Source organism: Chiloscyllium punctatum, chromosome 20 (assembly GCF_047496795.1).
Source record: "Chiloscyllium punctatum isolate Juve2018m chromosome 20, sChiPun1.3, whole genome shotgun sequence".
Classification (NCBI taxonomy): domain Eukaryota; kingdom Metazoa; phylum Chordata; class Chondrichthyes; order Orectolobiformes; family Hemiscylliidae; genus Chiloscyllium; species Chiloscyllium punctatum.
Window position 1 is genome coordinate 31611994 of NC_092758.1, and position 18719 is coordinate 31630712.

The window sequence follows — 18719 nt, forward strand, 5'->3', positions numbered from 1 at the left end:
AGGTCAGAGGGGGGGAAGTGATGGACAGGTCATGAGGACGGTGCCGAGTTGGAGGCTTGGGACTGGGATAACGTCGGGGGAGGGGAAATGAGGAAGCTGTCGAAATCCACATTTATCCCGTGTGTTTGCAAGGTGGAATATGAGGTGTTCTTCCTCCAAACATTGGGTGGTAACGGTTTGGCGATGGAGAAGGCCCAGGACTTGCATGTCCATGACGGATTGGGTGGGGGAGTTGAAGTGTTCAGCCATGGGGCGGTGGGGTTGGTGGCTGCAGGTATCCCAGAGATGTTTTCTGAAATCATCCGCGAGAAGGCATCCCCTCTTCCTGATGTAGAGGAGACCACACCGGGTGCAACGGATACAATAAATGACATTGATAGAGGTACAGTAAATTTCTGATGGATGTGGAAGGATTCTTTAGAGCCTTGGATGGAGTTTAGGAGGTAGTGTGGGCGCAGGTTTTGCACTTCCTGCGGTGGCAGAGAAAGATGTCAGGAGTGGAATGTGGGCTGGTGGGGGCTGTGGACCTGATGAGGGAGTCATTTAGGGAATGGTCTCTCTGGAACGCTGATAGGGGTAGGGAGGTAAATGTATCTTTGGGGTCCATTTGGAAGTGGCAGAGGATGATGCAATGTATGCGGTATTTGATGGGGTGGAAGGTTCCTTGTCTTGGGAGGGGTAGGGTTCAAGGGTGGTGGTACTTGAAGTGGAGGAGATGTACTGGAGGGCATCATCAACCACGTGGGAAGGGAAGTTGCAATCATGAAAGGAGGAGGTCATCTAGGACTTTGGGGTGGAATTCGTCATCCTGGGAACAGATGTGGCAGAGGCGGAGGAATTGGGAATAAGGGATGGTGTTTTTACTAGAGATAAGGTGGGAGGAGGTGTAATCTAGATAGCTGTGGGAGTTGGTGGGCTTGGAGTAAATATCCGTGGTTAGTTGGCCACCGGAGATGGTGATGGAGAGCTCCAGGAAGGGGAGGGAGATGTCCGAGATAGTCCAGGTGAATTTGAGATCGGGGTGGAAGGTGTTGGCGAAGGTGTTGGGAGCACGAGGTGGTGCTGATACAGTTAGCAATGTAGCGGAGGAACAGGTTGGGGGAGTGTTGCTGATGTAACTGCGGAAGATGGACTGTTCCACATATCTGACAAACAGGCAGGCATAACTGGGTCTCATTTGGGTGCCCATGGCTATCCCTTTGGTTTTGGTTTGGACGAAGTGGGAGGATTGGAAGGAGAAGTTGAGGGTGTCGGTGGAAGGGTACTGGTTGGGACAATGTGAGCGTAAGAAATTAAGGGCTTGGAGACCTTTCGTCATGGCGGATTGATGTGTACAGGGATTGGCTATCCATGGTGAAGATGGGGCGTTGGGGGCCGGGGAAATGAACATCTTGGAGGAGGTGAAGGGCGTGTGTCATGTCACGAACATAGGTGGGGAGTTCCTGGACGAAGGGGGACAGGACAGTGTCTAGGTAGGAAGAGATGAATTCGGTGGGTTGGGCACAGGCTGAGACAATTGGTTGACTGGGGCAGTCAGGTTTCTGAATCTTCGGTAGGAATGCAGTGCCGGGTTCATGGACAATTAGGTTGGGCTGTGGATGGGAGATTCCCAGAGGTGATAAGGTTATGGATGGTCTGGGAGATGACTGTTTGGTGATGGGAAGTGGGGTCGTGATCAAGGGGGCAGTAGGCGGAGGTATCTGAAAGTTGGTGCCTGGCTTCAGTGGTGTAGAGGCCAGTGAGCCACACTACAACCCCATCTCCCCCTTGTCTTTGAGTTTGATGAGGTTGGGGTTGGGGTTGGGGTGGAAGGCTATGCATTGAGGACAGGAGGTTGGAGTGGGTGAGGGGGGTGGACAGGTTGAAGTGGTCGATATCATGGTGACAGTTTGAGATGAAGAGGTCCAGAGTAGGTAACAGGCTGGCACAGGGTGTCCAGGTGGATGGGGTGTGTTGGAGGCAGACAAAGGGGTCCTCCGTGAGTGGACGCGTGTCTTGTTTGAAAAAGTGGGCCGGGACGCGATGGAAGAAACGTTCAAGGTCGCAGTGTGTGTTGAACCCTTTAATCTGGAAGCTTAAAATTGATAAAGGTGAGGCCTTTACTGAGGACTAAACGTTCATCCTCGGTAAGGGGGAGGTCTGGGGGGATGGTGAATACATGACAGGACTGGGAGCTAGGACCTGGAATGGAGCTGGAGGTGGGGGCAGAGACAGTTACTTGAGTGGGCGTGATTATAGGGTCAGGAGTGACATCACCAACGGAAGTGGTGTTCAGAAAGGGGGTAGAAGTAGGGCTTATAGCTGTGTCCACAGGGGCAGAAGTGACGTCATGACCAACGCAGCTGGCCTTTCAGTTTGATTCACAACGGGTGACGTCGCTGGTGGCGGAAGTGATGTTGACAATCGAGGCTTCCGTGTCGAGGTGAGTAGTGTCTTTTCGGGCAGAAGTGGCTGCATGGAGGGAATTCCAGGATTTCTGCCCAGCAGCACAGAAAGAATGGTGGCAAATGTCCAAGTCAAGATGGTGAGTGGCTTGTGGAAGGACTTGGATGTAGTGGTGTTCACATTTAGCTGCTGCGTTTGTTCTTCTAGATGGAGGTGGTGGTGAGTTTGAAAGGTGCTTTCTGAGGATCATTGTGAATTGCTGCAGTGCATCTTGCAGATAATCACAACAACGTGAACGAAGCGTTAATGGTGGAAGGACTGGATGCTTGTGGATGTCGTGCCAATCAAGTGGACAGTTTTGTCCTGGATGGTGTCAAGCTTCTTCAAAGTTGTTGGAACTGCATTCATCCAGGCAAATGGGGAGTGATCCAACACACTTCTGACTTGTGCCTTGTTGATGATTGGACAGGTTTTGGAGAGTCAGGAGGTGAGTTACTCGCCACAGTATTTCGAGCCTCTGATCTGCTCTTGTAGCCACTGTGTTTTTATGTGATGAGTCCAGTTGAGTTTCTGGTCAATGATTTTGATAATGGAGGAATTCGGTGATGGTAACACCATTGCATGTCAAGGGGTGGTGGTTAAATTGTATTTATTGGTGATGGTCGTAGCCTGGTATTTATATGAATGGTATGAATGTTACCTACCACTTGTCAGCCTGAGGAATTGCGAACGGTGCTGAACATTGTGCAATCATTGGTGAACATCTGCACTTCTGACTTGGAGGGTAGGTCATTCATAAAGCAGCTGAAGATGATTTGGCTGAGGTCACCACCCTGAGGAACTCCTGCAGAGATGTCCTGGAGCTGAGATTATTGACCTCCAACAAACACAGCCATCCTCCAATGTGCTAGGTATGACTCCAAGAAACGGAGCATTTGCCCCTGGATTCTCATTGATTTCAGTTTTGCGAGGGCTCCTTGATTACACGCTCAGTCAAATGCAGCCTTGATGTCAAGGGCTGTCACTCTTACTTCACCTCTGGAATTCAGCTCTTTTGTCCACGTTTGGGCCAAAGCTGTAGCGAGGTTGGGAGCTGAATCAACCTGGCGGAACCCAAACTGAGCAGGTGATTGCTGAGCAAGTACTGCTTAATAGCACAGTTGCTGACATTTTCCATCATTTTACTGACGATGGAGAGTAAACTAATGAGGTGGTAATTGGCTGGGTTGGAATTGGCCTGCACTTTATTTACAGAACACACTTGGATAATTTTCCACATTCTAGGGTAGATGCCAATGTTGTAACTGTATGGAAGAGCTTGGCTAGTGGAGCATCAACTTCTGGAGCACATGTTTTCAGTTCGATTGCCAAAATGTTGTCAGGGTCCATCGTCTTTGACAATGCAGTGTCTTCAACCATTTCTTGATATCACGTGGAGTGAGTCAAATTGGCTGAAGTCTGGTATCTGTAATGCTGGGGACCACTGGAGGAGGCCAACATGGATCTTCCACTTGACACTTCAGACTTAAGATTGCTGCAAATGCTTCAGCCTTACACTTTGTATTGATGTGCTGGGCTCTTCGATCATTTGAGGATGGGGATATTTGTGGAGGCTTCTCCTCCAGTAAATTGTTTAATTGTTCACCACTATTCATGAATGGATGTGGCAGGACTGCAAAGCTTAGATCTGTCCCGTTGGTTTTGGGGTTGCTTTGTGTGGGGTACAGGACTTGTTGCTGATACTGTTTGGCATAAAAGTAGTCCTGTTTGGTAGCTTCACCAGGTTGACGCCTCATTTTTAGGTATGCCTGGTGCTGCTTCTGGGATGCCCTCCAGCAGTATCCATTGAACCAGGGTTGATCCCCTGGATTGATGATAACGATTGAAAAGGTAACACTCAGTACGTCCTTGCCGTTACCCATAAATTGTTTGGTCGTCAGCCCTGTTGTCAAATCTCAAATTCACAGAGTTCTATCCCAGGAGCCAGGAAGGGCAAACTGACTATCAGAAGAAATGGCTACATCACTAATTAAGTGAGAGTGGCCACTGAGGGAATGCTGCAGGACATCTAGCTGATCTCATCACTAGTTAGCTTTCACCTGGTAGTTTTAGTGTCGAGTCACAGACGGAATCATGTCAGTAAACTGCAGGGTCATGGTGATTTGTGTCAGCCAATCACTGTGCCCTTTTAGGTTGGCATTAAGGGTGATCTGCTCCGTCATTTTGAGTGAGATGGATGTCCAATAGGCTGCTGAAGGCAGATTGCGGCAGAGGACTTGTGACTATGCAGGCTCATGAGGATGTAGATTGTGCTGAAGTACAATTCTGCTATTCTTGGTGGCCCAAAGCACCTCATGGATGTCCTGTCCTGTTTTGCCCGATCTGTTTTGAAGCCTGTTCCATTTAGCGTGGTGATAGTGCCATACGTCATGATGGAAGGTATTCTCAACGTGAGGACGGTATTTTGTCTCCACAAGGACAGCATCAGTAAGAGTGATCAGCAAACAAACATGGACTGATGTATCAGCATGAGGCAGATTGTTAAGGATTAGGTCAAGTATGTCTGCCTGTACAATCTAGCATAGTTCTACTGTATACCAAACCACCCTAAAACCAAATTCTGTACCACATAAAGAACCTAGAAATACTCTCAATTTCATTTCAGAATAATCTTTCTCTGCACAAAATATTCTCGTCCCATTTGTCAGCATTTGGCCCATATCCCTCTAAACCCTTCCTATTCATATACCCTTCCAGATGTCTTTTAAATGTTGTAATTGTACCAACCATTACCACTTCCTCTGGCACTCATTCCATACACGCACAACCATCTGGGTGAAAATGTTGCCCTGTAGGTCCAGTTTGAATCATTCCCCTCTCATCTTAAACAAAATCATTAAAAGGAAGAATAACTTGGACCAAGATATTTGCTGAAACCACCAAGCCACAGCTAAAAATCGTTTAACAACCACACCCCAATCCCCAAACCATTTCCAGCAAGTGCATTGGGAAGCATAGAGTTAACTAAGTACATTAGGATATCAATGCAGCCTGACTCCCACAGCTACCTAGATTACACCTCCTCCTACCCTGCCCCTGTAAAAACGCCATCCCATATTCCCAATTCCTTCGCCTCCACCACATCTGGTCCCAGGAGGACCAATTCCAATACTGAACGACCCAGATGGCTTCCTCCTTCAAAGACCGCAATTTCCCCTCCGTGGTTGACGATGCTCTCCACCGCATCTCCTCCACTTCCCGCTCCTCTGCCCTTGAACCCCGCCCCTCCAATCGCCACCAGGACAGAACCCCACTAGTCCTCACCTACCACGCCACCAACCTCCAGATACATCGTATCATCCTTTGTCATTTCCGCCACCTCCAAACAGACCCCACTACCAAGGATATATTTCCCTCCTCTCCCCTATCAGCGTTCCGGAAAGACCACTCCCTCTGCAACTCCCTCGTCAGGTCCATACCCCCCACCAACCCAACCTCCACTCCTGGCACCTTCCCCTGCAACCGCAAGAAATGCAAAACTTGCGCCCACACCTCCCCCCTTTACGTCCCTCCAAAGCCCCAAGGGATACTTCCATATCCGTCACAAATTCACCTGCACCTCCCCACACACCATTTACTGCATCCGCTGCACCTGATGTGGCCTCCTCTACATTGGGGAGACAGGCTGCCGACTTGCGGAACGTTTCAGAGAGCACCTTTGGGACACCCGCACCAAACAACCCAACCACCCCGTGGCTGAACACTTTTTAACTCCCCCTCCCACTCCGCCAAGGACATGCAGGTCCTTGCCTCCTCCATCGCCAGATCATGGCAACATGACGCCTGGAGGAAGAGCGCCTCATCTTCCGCCTAGGAACTCTCCAACCACAAGGGATGAATGCAGATTTCTCCACCCCCCCCCCCCCCACCTTATCTCAGTCCCAACCCTCGGACTCAGCACCACCTTCTTGACCTACAATCTTCTTCCCGACCTCTCCGCCCCCACCCTCTCTCCGGCCTATCACCCTCGCCTTAACCTCCTTCCACTTATCGCATTCCCAACGCCCCTCCCCCAAGTCCCTCCTCCCTACCTTTTATCTTAGCCTGCTTGGCACACCCTCCTCATTTCTGAACAAGGGCTTATGCCTGAAACATCAATTCTCCTGCTCCTTGGATGCTGCCTGACCTGCTGTGCTTTTCCAGCAACATATTTTTCAGCCTGTATTGTATCCTGTTAAAACCTAGTCTGTAAATACATGAAGTGCTTCTGCTGAAAATGTACATGTTTAACTTGATTTAATATTTAAAAGCTAAAGGAGAATCTCTGATCGTAGTTTGCATATCATCTGATTTGGGGGTTGGAAATTAACCATTAACTTCATTGATATTTTTCCCACTGACGTTTTCTTTCTCCTTGCCCCTCAGGTTCACAGGTTTTTTTCAAAAGTTTAATGTGAGCTTTGTTCTGATTGGGGCATAAACTGCAATCAATAGAGCAGAAAATTTGTTGCCAAGCATTCTTCAATTCTTTTGTGCACAAAATAAAATTTTTTTCTGAATTTAATTTCTTAATCTGTTTTGCCTGTTGTGTCTCATTATTAACTAAGTAGTTTTCACCTACATGTTGAAGACATCAACTCCAGTTATGCACTGTTCTCAACTTTTGTGTTGTTGCTAAATTATTAGAGTGCTTGTTTGATATACACTGCAAGCTGAGCAGAAATTTCCTCTGATTAAACACTGGGGAACTGAAGCCATCGTGTTTAGTTTAAACGCAAGCTCCAATCCCTACCTACTGACTTTGCTCCTGAGCCAGAGCCAAACAGTTTGTAGAACAGACATCATATTTGACCCGAGACCAAGCTTCCAATTTTGTATCTGAGCTAAACTATGACCACCACCACCACCCCCTCCCCAATTTCTATCTCTGTGAAGTCACTTGACCTTTTCCCCTTTCATTGGCTGATCCCCTGTTGTTTTGTTACCACTAGATTTGACTTCCACACAATCCTGGCCAGCCTCCACATTCTAACCTCTAAACTTGAGGTCAGCCAAAAACCTGCTGCCTTGTCCTTGCTCCAGTGCTGCCTGAGTATTTTTTTTGCTGCATCGCTCCATTTCGACATTTGACACTTAATGCAATCTTGGGTGCGAACAAAAAGAAGGCTATGATAAAGCGGTGTAATGACATTCAGTTAAGTTTAAATTTTTGTACCTTCTCTCTGGATTGTCCAAAATACAGCCCACAGATGAATGTCAGGCCTACCTGAACCTCAGTTCAGCTCTTGAACCCAGTCTTCAAGATACAAGGAAGTGAAAGTGAAAGATTGGCGAAGCAGTTCCTGCACAATCAAAAGCAGTTTCTGTCTCATGTTGTGACTGCTAGTTACACTACTGAGCCCATCACGATCGCATATGAGTGAGCAACATTGCGACTTTAGGAGTAATGCCAAAATGAATGCAGGCGGCCTCTGATTAATGAATGTCTGACTTATGGACGAGATCATATATGGGGTGTTATTAATATTAAAGTTCTGCCCTGTGAACATTTCCTCGTACTTACAAATGTCAATATATTGTCATGATTTGGAGATGCTGGTGTTGGACTAGGGTGTACAAAGTTAAAAATCACACAACACCAGGTTATACTCCAACAGGTTTAATTGGAAGCACTAGCTTTCGGAGCGACGCTTACTTTCCTAAGTAAACTGTATCTGCTAACCACCTGATGAAGGTGCACTGCTCTGAAAGTTAGTGTGTTTCCAATTAAATCCATTGGACTATAACCTAGTGTTGTGTGATTTTAAACAATATATTGTCATGCATTGTGTTCTGACTTACTTATAAATCAACATACAAACCTGCTCAAGAACAGGACCGAGGGACTGCCCGTAGCTACATTCAGTCTAAGATGTAGACACGAGCAATGATGGCCTTGCATACGACTGGGATCCTACATTAAGGGAGAAGTAGCCTATTTGTAGGGGAGGTGGTTGACTGATTTGGTTGGGGAAAGAATAGACTCTCACTCTCCAATGTGAGCATCTGATGGTCTGAGTCAGTGTGTGTATGAAGGCTTCACATTTATTTTTAGTTTTCAGTTTGAAAGTCTGTGGCAAACATGGATTGGTTTCCAGTTCTATGATTATCTGGATTTTATTTTTAGAAAATAAATCATTTAAAGGTTTCTTTGGATACTGGAACATTATTTTAATAAGATATTTCTTGGAAGTCACTTGGTTTCATCTAATTACTTGGGACTTGTGGGAAAATCTATGACCGAGTTTGTGACTGAGAGATCTAGTTTTCCTTAGAGTTTATTTGCTTAGTTTGTAATTGGAGAAGCATTGCCCCAACTCCTCTCTGCCTTTCTGAGGCACCCTTGTTGAGAATCCAGTGTGAAACTTAATTGTCCTCTTTGAAGATGCATGGAAGACTAGTGCATGCTGTTTCCTAAATAAGCTGTATCTGCTAAAACCAGAGAGACTGCTGCATGTGTCTCATGAGTTGTCTGCATGTGCTAGAATCCTTGATCAACAGCTATATGAACATTATAAGCCTTCACATTTTTATTCCTTCAAAAGTGGCCAGAAGTGTATTGTTCCAAAGTGAGTCAGGACTGAAGAAAATTTTGTCTACCTACTCTGTGTGCATGCTTTGGGTTATTTAGAGAGAGAATTTTTTTTCATGTTCTGATCTGTCTGTCTCTTTCCCTCCCCGCTCCTCCCAAACTTTCTGTCTGCACTTGTTGAGGAAATATAAAATTAATTAACTCTGCTACTTGGCACTGTTTAATGGTCATCTTTAGTAACCACTTTTTAAAAAAATGATCAAGTTATTATTTTGTCATTTATTGGTGATTTATTTGTTTTCTTCATACACCAATATTTATTTTGAACTTAGAGTTCAACCCAACATTAAAACTTTGTCTTTCTCATTCGCTCATCAAGCCCTTGAGTGAGTGAAATAAAACTATGGTGCCCAATGTCAAAAAGTTGGACAGGCCTGCTGTTGATCAAGATTTTATATCATCATACATCTATGAAAATCCCAAGCCTTCACTGTAGAAAGTGTTTTGAGTCTAAGAGAATTCAGTTTCATAAGGGTTCTTGGTTTCAGCGGTTCTTTTAAAATAAATGGTAATTTGTATGCAGAAAGTTCCTTTTTACTAAATTGAAATTCTTTTGATTCCAGTTATTTGAAGGGATTAGGTGTTACTTTTCTCCCACAGTTGATGAGCTATTAATACAGACTCTGCAAGCTCTCCTATTAATCACTACTTGGTCAAGAAACTCGAGCTGCAATCCAGTAAGCTGGCTGTATCGAAGGCCATTTGTACACTAGTCAACTTCTGTCCTTATCAATTTGGGTTCAAATAGATCAGGCGCACTGATCTAATGATCTTCCTTCCCTGCTTTTATTTAAAGTTTACTTTTGCATTGGCTAAAATAGAGAATATAGAGTTTGGGAATGATGCATGGGAATAGTAAAATCATACCAGGTTAGATCTATGGGAAGTACCTCCTTCAGATTGACAGCAACCTGCAAATTTCCCTGTAAAGCCTTCAGCTGTAGGAAGTCATGGAAAATCTGCGAGGAGATGGTAATCGCAGCTTTGAAAATAGTCACATAGCTGAGCTGCTTGGGAGAGAATTTGCTGCATGGACAGCATAAGGTGACAGGAGATCAATGTGGTTTTATTTCTCTCAACCCTAATCGCTGTTTCCGTGATTCCAATTTGGACTGTAATGCAGGTTGAGAGCCACTGCCATACTTGTACTCAATGTAGTCATCTTCTATTCCTGTCCTTACAAACCCTATATTCACTCCTGGTCAAGAAATACACAGATTTTGAAATTTAAGCTTTTTTTTTTCAAATCCCTCCCTGAACTCAGCTAATCTCCTCCAGTCCTATAGCCCTCCAAAATATGTGTAATTCTGGCCTCTTGAGGATTCCCAATTTTAATTGTCCCTTGCCTTATCTTCAGTGACCTAGATGACAAGCCCTGGAATTCTCAATCTCCACTATGCTGCCTCTCTTTGCTCCTTTTTCAGACACACCTTAAAACCAACCTCTTTGAATAAATAGCTGAAAATGTGTTGTTGGAAAAGCGCAGCAGGTCAGGCAGCATTCAAGGAGCAGGAGAATCGATGTTTCGGGCATGAGCCCTTCTTCAGGAATGAGGAAAGTGTGTCCAGCAGGCTAAGATAAAAGGTAGGGAGGAGGGACTTGGGGGAGGGGCGTTGGAAATGCGATAGGTGGAAGGAGGTCAAGGTGAGGGTGATAGGCCGGGGTGGGGGCAGAGAGGTCAGGAATAAGATGGAAGGTTAGGAAGGCAGTGCGGAGTTCGAGGGATTTGACTGAGACAAGGTGGGAGGAGAGGAAATGAGGAAACTGGAGAAATCGGAGTTTATCCCTTGTGGTTGGAGAGTTCCTAGGCGGAAGATGAGGCCTCTTCCTCCAACCATCGTGTTGCTATGGTCTGGCGATGGAGGAGTCCAAGGACCTGCATGTCCTTGGTGGAATGGGAGGGGGAGTTGAAGTGTTGAGCCACGGAGTCTTCTCTAAAACGTTCCACAAGTAGGCAGCCTGTCTCCCCAATATAGAGGAGGCCACATCGGGTGCAGCGGATGCAGTAAAGGATGTGTGTGGGGGTGCAGGTGAATTTGTGGCGGATATGGAAGGATCCCTTGGGACCTTGGAGGGAAGTAAGGGCGGGTAGTGTGGGCGCAAGTTTCGCATTTCTTGCGGTTGCAGGGGAAGGTGCCAGGAGTGGAGGTTGGGTTGGTGGGGGGTGTGGACCTGACAAGGGAGTCGCGGAGGGAGTGGTCTTTTCGGAACGCTGATAGGGGAGGGGATGCAGTGGAGGGCATCATCGATCACGTCTGAGGGGAAATTGCGGTCTTTGAAGAAGGAGGCCATCTGGGTTGTACGGAAACGACTGACCCCGCACGGACTCCGGACCGTATCTCCTCCACTTCCCACTCCTCCGCCCTTGAGCCCCGCCCCTCCAATCGCCACTAGGACAGAACCCCACTGGTCCTCACCTACCACCCCACCAACCTCCATGTCCAGCGTCTCATTTGTCGTCACTTCCGCAAGCTCGGAACGGGCCCCACCACCAGGGATATATTTCCCTCCCCTCCCCTATCAGTGTTTTGAAAAGACCACTCCCTCCGTGACTCCCTCATCAGGTCCACACCCCCCACCAACCCAACCTCCACTCCCAGCACCTTCCCCTGCAACCGCAAGAAATGCAAAACTTGTGCCCACACCTCCCCCCCCCCCCCCCCCCCCCTTACTTCCCTCCAAGGCCCCAAGGGATCCTTCCATATCCGCCACAAATTCACCTGCACCTCCACACACATCATTTACTGCATCCGCTGCACCAATGTGGCCTCCTCTATATTGGGGAGACAGGCCACCTAATTGCGGAACATTTCAGAGAACACCTCTGGGACACCTGGACTAACCAACCCAACCACCCCGTGGCTCAACACTTCAACTCCCCCTCCCACTCCACCAAGGACCTGCAGGTCCTTGGACACCTCCATCGCCAGACCATAGCAACATGATGGCTGGAGGAAGAGCACCTCATCTTCCGTGTAGGAACCCTCCAACCACAAGGGATGAACTCAGATTTCTCCAGTTTCCTCATTTCCCCTCCCCCCACCTTGTCTCAGTCCCAATCCTCGAACTCAGCACCGCCTTCCTAACCTGCAATCTTCTTCCTGACCTCTCCGCCCCCGCCCCCACTCCGGCCTATCACCCTCCACCTATCGCATTTCCAACGCCCCTCCCCCAAGTCCTTTCTCCCTACCTTTTATCTTAGCCTGCTGGACACACTTTCCTCATTCCTGAAGAAGGGCTCATGCCCGAAAGGTCGATTCTCCTGCTCCTTGAATGCTGCCTGACCTGCTGCGCTTTTCCAGCAACACATTTTCAGCTCTGATCTCCAGCATCTGCAGTCCTCACTTTCCCCTCTTTGAATAAATACTTTGGTCATCTGACGAAATATATCACTGTGTCTAATTTTTCTCATTAAGGTTTCTTTAATGGCTTGTTAAACTTACGAGATATAGCTAAGTAGTTATTGAAGTTGCTTAAAAGTAATATCTAAAACCCAACTTGTGTTTGGTTCTTATGTCATATCACTTTTTTTTTCAAAATATGTTTGAGTGAAAAAGTGTTGAGTTTGCAAAGTTGTACTTGTTTTGACCGTTCCTATTTGCTCAAACTGGTGTTTTAATGAGAAATACTTTCCCTTTATAGCTGTGGGAATGTTACAGTATGATGGTGACTTGTCCTCTGAGCATGTTTGAGAATGTGCTATGCAGTTTTGTGGTAGAGGTAATGTAAATGGAACCAAGTTTAATGTTTTGGTTCAGTTTTTGAGGTTGATCTTGGTGACAAAAGAAAGTCAGGAAGGCGTAGGCATAAAAATCTTCTATAATGAACAGAAGGCAGGAAGCAGTGCACCAGAACTAACTCTGACATAGTGACCATGAGCTTTTCATTTTCTGAAGAAGAATGCTGTCAAGCAAAGGTGATTTTATCCATCTTTCTTTTTACTACTAAAGAAACATAGGAAATTTGAAGTGATTAATCAAGCAACAGTATTTGTTTTAAATAATGGTAATGAAGATCATATGCACACATGAAAGGCAGTGATTGTGCTGAGAAAGCAACTTGTTGAAAAGTTATGGATGTTTCAGCCAACGCCCATTTGGTAGCATGCTGTCCTCTGAATCCGAATGTTGCAAGTTTAAGTCCTCCTTCAGGGCTTGAGTATAAAAATCAACTTGCACTCCAGCCCAGTACTTGGAAATCGATGTCCTTCCAGAGATGCATCTGCCCTTTCCCAGTGGATATGAAAGATCCCGTAGCACTATTCCGAGAAGAGCAAGAGTGAAATCCTCCGTTCTGAGTAATATTTCTTTTAAACAACAGCACAAAATAACTGCGTGATTTGATTGTTAACATGTTGCTTTGTGAGACCTTGTCGAACTGGATTCTATGTTGCTTGCATTTTAGCAGTGGCTCTTCAGTTGAGCATCACTGGATGTAAAGTGCTTTCAGTCATCCACTGCTCTTAATAAACACTTTCTGAAGGCAAGCCTTTATCTTTTAAAGGAAAGACTAAAATAGCAGATTCATAGCTGCAGTTGCCTTTACAAAGTATAGCTTGTTAGGAAAGGTGTTTGTTTGAATTAAAGTATATATTATTGGCAAGCTGTGTTGGTTGAACCCAACATGCAGCTTTATGGAAAGTTCAACTGAATGTGCAATTTATGGAAACAATATTCTGCCGACTAATATTTTTGTTTGCATGTACTTGATGGACAGATTTATTTGACCAACAAGCCTCTTCCTTTCAGTCATGTTCTACAGCTTAGGAAAGTGAAAAGCATACTGTTGAGCATCCTGATCTAGAATTCCTTTTGTATGTATTATCAATATATTTAAAAAGCAAAAGGCTTGAATGATAGTTTGAATCTAACATCCATGAATGTGACAAATGAGTAAAATTAATAGACAAATGTCATAAAAATGGTTTTATCAATATAGTCATAGGGCTTTCATAACTTAGTTTTTTTTTAGAAATTATTTCTCAAAGCTAGTTTTGGGAAATAGAACCTCTTCTAATATGACCTCCCTTTCACATTTCTGAGGGCTTCACTCCCTTGTTTAGCATCCTGAGATTGCCACATGTACAATCCTCTGAAATCGGCAGATTCCCCCTCCAGCATAATAATAGGAAGTAGTAAAAATGTCCTAGAGGTGAATCGCTGGGAAAGCGAGTTCTTATAAGAAAATCGCCATTATTGTGCTGAATTTGTGTTTCAAGTTTCGTAAAACGCATTTCCATGCAATCAATCTCTCTACCCCCAACTCCTATCAACCCCTTCCGTACTTTCTCCCAACCACTCCCTCTTCCCTATCCTGTGAATTTACTATCTTTTTTTTCTCTTGTCATTCATTCCTTCCTCCTCTTCATTTACAGCCTCAAAAGCTTGAATCCAAATTAAGAGATCTAGAATGTTATCCTCTTCAACACAGGCTGGATTATTGCCCAAATTAATAGCTTGTGGATGGACATTTTTGTTTTGCTTGGAATTATTATTCACTGTGTCACTATTTTTGTTTCAAGCTGGCCAGCTCCAGAGTTCAATCCCAGCCAGATAAGACTTATTGTCTACCAAGATTGTGAACGGCGAGGAAGAAATGTTCTGTTTGACTCTAAAGCAACAAAGAAGACTGAGGAAACTACAGCCTTAGTAAGTGAATTAGCAAGTCTGATCTGTACGTGTGAAATTTTATCTCTTCATTTGTATTGACCTATTTTCAGGTTTATTGGTTCAGTGGGTGGGAGAAGGTGAAAGAGGTGTACCATCTATCTATAACATGCGGTACTGCATTTTTAAAAAGAAAATTCTATTCCGGGCAACAGAAAGCAATCCAGAGTTTTTTTACTTTTGTCTCCGATTAGAAATGTTATATGCTCCAGATCGAGCCACTTAAAAAAAAGAGGGTTAAGTCAGGCATTTAGTTGAACTTGAATGTGGGAAACATTGCGAGATATGCCAAATTTATGAATTGTTGATGTTTGTGTTTGGTCAGCCTTGGAGGAGAATCGACTATAGTTGTGGTCACTGGTTCAGGTATTTATGCCCTTTATGGGATCAGCTTTTTGCAAGGACAGTGATGCATAAATTGGGAAGAAACATACATCATGACGTGATACCAGCATGGGAAGATCATTTGAGAATTGTGGCCTCTTATGCCTGTGATTTGGGATTTCAGTATAATACATTCTTTCTGATGTATCAGAAACCATTCTGTGTGTGTTAACAAAATGTTGATATTAGAAGTATTGAAATGAAATCAAATTATGATGGAAAACCTCAACATGTTCGGCAAATAATATTTTAGGTCAGTGACTCTTTGTTAGATGGTTTGAGTATTCTACAGTCGTGAAAGGCATAAATACACGCTAGTTTAGGTACAGTATATCTGGAAAATTTATCATCTTATTCTTTAGCATAGAAGCACCCTAATGGGAGTCTTAGAGCTGATCGGAAGTTTTAAGTTTCCAAATCTCTCTCTCTCTCTCTCTCTCTCTCGTATGTGTGATTTCATCACATGGCATGAGTTCTTAAAACATGTGATTATCATCCAACTGCCCTACTTGTATAAATAGTGAGGTTTTGAAGATGTTCTGGCATTCTATGCAGAAGTATAGATGAAAGACAAATGTCTGTTCTAAAATATGATTTCAGTATTTGCAGGAGTTTGCCGGAGTAGAAAATTGCTTTATTTTTAAATTGCCACTATCTTTATAAAAGAAGGATATTAAGATGTGGTGAGTATGTTGTAATACGGATGAAATAATTGAAAGTGGGGAATAAAATCCCAGAGTCAAAAGACCTCTTCACTGCATTAAATTTTAAAATGAATAAGTCTAAAAGCCAGAACAAAGAAAAAGCAAGATCCTTTATTGTTTCTTTAAAAACAGTTGAATTTCTTTTAAAATGGACTCTTTCTGGATTTTTAAATGGCTGCTATTAAACACTGAATGGACAAATTGACTGACTGACTTCCAGAAATATATAGCAAATACCAGAAAACAAAATGAACTGATCACCTCCTGGGATCCAACTTAGCTGATGTTACATTAACTTTGCAGCCATGCCTACATATCTCAGCCAGATCGCAACAGTTGGGACAATCAAAACTCATTATTACTCTGTGAATGACTTCGCAATTATCTATGGCAAAAAAAGGTTTTCTGTAGAGATCATTAAAATCTGTCTTGTTAGCATAGTGTCTCAATCAGAAGCCCCAGTTACATGACTGATTGACAATGTTGGTTTGTTTGAATCACCTTTAAGATATCAGGATATGTGGATAAAGTGGTTTAGTATACTTGCCTTTGCTCATTGAAGCATGGGGTTTTAGAGCTGGGAGCTTGTGCTGGAACTGTATAAAATGTTAGTTAGGCTAAAGCTGGAGTATTGTGTGCAGTTCTGGACTCCACATTGTAGGATGAATGTGGATAAACTGGAGTGTGCAGTGGAGGTTCTCCAGTATGTTGCCTGAAGAGAAGATTTGACTGACTGGGGTGTCTCTGTTATGGAGAGGGGATGTGATTGATAAACATATATACAATTAGAAGGGGGGTAGATAGGACAGACAAGAGAACACTTTTTCCCTTTGATGGAGAGATTGGGGCATAGAATTAAGGTAAGAGGTAGAAGGTTTAGAGGAGATGTGGAGTAAAACTTTTCTGGAATTCACCACCTTTTAAGGGCTGTAAAGGCAGAAACTCAACATTTAGAAGCAAAGCAATGGGCCAATTGCTGAAAATTATATTAGAATATTTTGGTGTTTTCGACTGTAGACATGATGGGCTACAAAGCCTTTTTCAGTGCTGTAGATCTATCTGACTCAAACCATACAGCTTTGTATGTTTATCAATCTGCTTATAACACCTGAAAAGTAAGGAGCTCCCGCCTTGCTGTACACCAAATTCTGATCTCAGAGCATCCTGGGTTTCATCTGCCTAGTGAGCCAACTCCCAATCTATAGCATTGCATTCAGAGCAATTCAAATTGGGCTAAACTTCTACATAAGACAGTTCGGTGCACAGCCAATTAAAAGAACCTCAAATAAGCATTAATGTGGCCTCCAATTCTGCTGTTTTTTTTATTTTAAGTAGTTTCAAACTTTGCTTTTTTCTATCTTTCTTGGATGCATGTGTGAGAGAGTGTGGCACAAAACAATCCCTCTGGTTTTAAATGCGCTAACAAACCCTATTTTGATTGTACCCAAAATAATTTACTGAGAGTAATTTTAAAATTGGACTTGACAAGGTGTTCTGGCAAATACATTACTGCCTATTTCTTCTAAAAGGGGAAATAATAAAGAAAAGAAAACTTCTGTTATGGATAGTAGGGAGGACAGTGAAAAAAGTACAATTCACTCTTCATGATCAGTGGCAAGAAGTGCAGTTGACTTTCCTGTTTTGCTTATGGGGAGTTATAAAACGGTTAATTCAAGTCAAATAGAATAGAAAGTAATAGGATATCTGAAATTGCATTGGAAGGAGTGTCATGGAATGGGGAGAAATGAGAAGAGCAGAAAGGAAAGGAGGTTGCAATCAGCACAACGGAATAGGTAACCCAATTCTTAACAGGGTCAAGGTAGGGGTAAAAATGGGAGTAGTCAGGTTGAGTAGGATGAGGGATTGGTTGTCAGAAAGTCAGTTATTTGATGTGGTTTTGAGGGTGGAGTTGGTCTTTTGCTTTTAGTCATACTTGAGATATGGGTGTCTGAACCAACATTTATTGCCCACCCCTAATTCCCAGAAGACAGTTAAAAGTCAGCCACATTGCTGTGGGTCTGGAGTCACATGGAAGCTGGACCAGTTAAAGGATGACAGATTTCCTTCCTTGAGGGACATGAGTGAGCCAAATCATTTATTCTTTACAACAATTAGTAGTGGTTACATGGTCGCCATTCCAGGTTTTTACTGATTACTAACTTCAAAGTTAAGCACTTACCATTGGGATTGAACATGTCCCCAGAACAATAACCTGGAGTTTGGAATACGAGTTCAGTGACATTACCACTATGCCACTGTCTTTGCAATTTGCCTCTGAAAAATGTGTTCCATTTCCATCATCTTAACCAAGGATTTGTTGGAATAGAGTGGCTTTACTTTTAAAGTAAGGATGGCAATAGCAATGTTACATTCAGTTTGTTTTTGTAATAGTGTGTAAGGTGGTATTGCGATGCTTTGGGTAAAGAGGTGGAATTGGTACAATCTGTTTCTCAGTGTACCAATTCAGAACAACCTCGGTTATCCGAATGTCAAGATCCTGTAAAAACGTTATCTGTTATCCGAACAAAATACACCCTGCCTGTCTCGTTCAGATTATCGAGGTTGTTCTGTATTGATAATGATAATTTATTGGGAAGAAGTTGAAATAATGTTCTGTGAGTGGTCGAAATGAGAGTGGAAAAAAGTGAATTTGCATGTGAGAACATTACGTGGACTTCCCAAAGCATATCACAGTTAATGAGTCACTTCATTTTTTTTGAATTGTGGTTGCTGATGCAGTTTAGAAAACGTGTACAAACATGTGAATTAGGAACAGGGTTCAGCCATTTGGCCTTTCTAGTTTCTATCACCATTCAGCAAAATCATTGCTGATCTGACATAGCCTCAACTCCATGTTCCCACCGACCTCTGGTAACATTGACTTGCTTGTTAGTCAAGAATCTGACTAATTCTGCCTTTAAAAGTAGTTAATGACTCTGACTCCTTTGC

General features: G+C 43.9%; 1 protein-coding gene across 3 annotated transcripts in view; it reads left to right on the plus strand.

Moving 5' to 3' along the window:
• The window catches only part of fnip1 (folliculin interacting protein 1), a 119986-nt gene that overhangs the window by 36307 nt on the left and 64960 nt on the right, over positions 1 to 18719 (plus strand). For all 3 annotated transcript variants that reach the window (XM_072590613.1, XM_072590614.1, XM_072590615.1), the window contains exon 2: positions 14538 to 14664. In XM_072590613.1, the coding sequence (XP_072446714.1) occupies positions 14538 to 14664 (127 nt within the window). The remainder of the gene's footprint in view (positions 1 to 14537; positions 14665 to 18719) is intronic.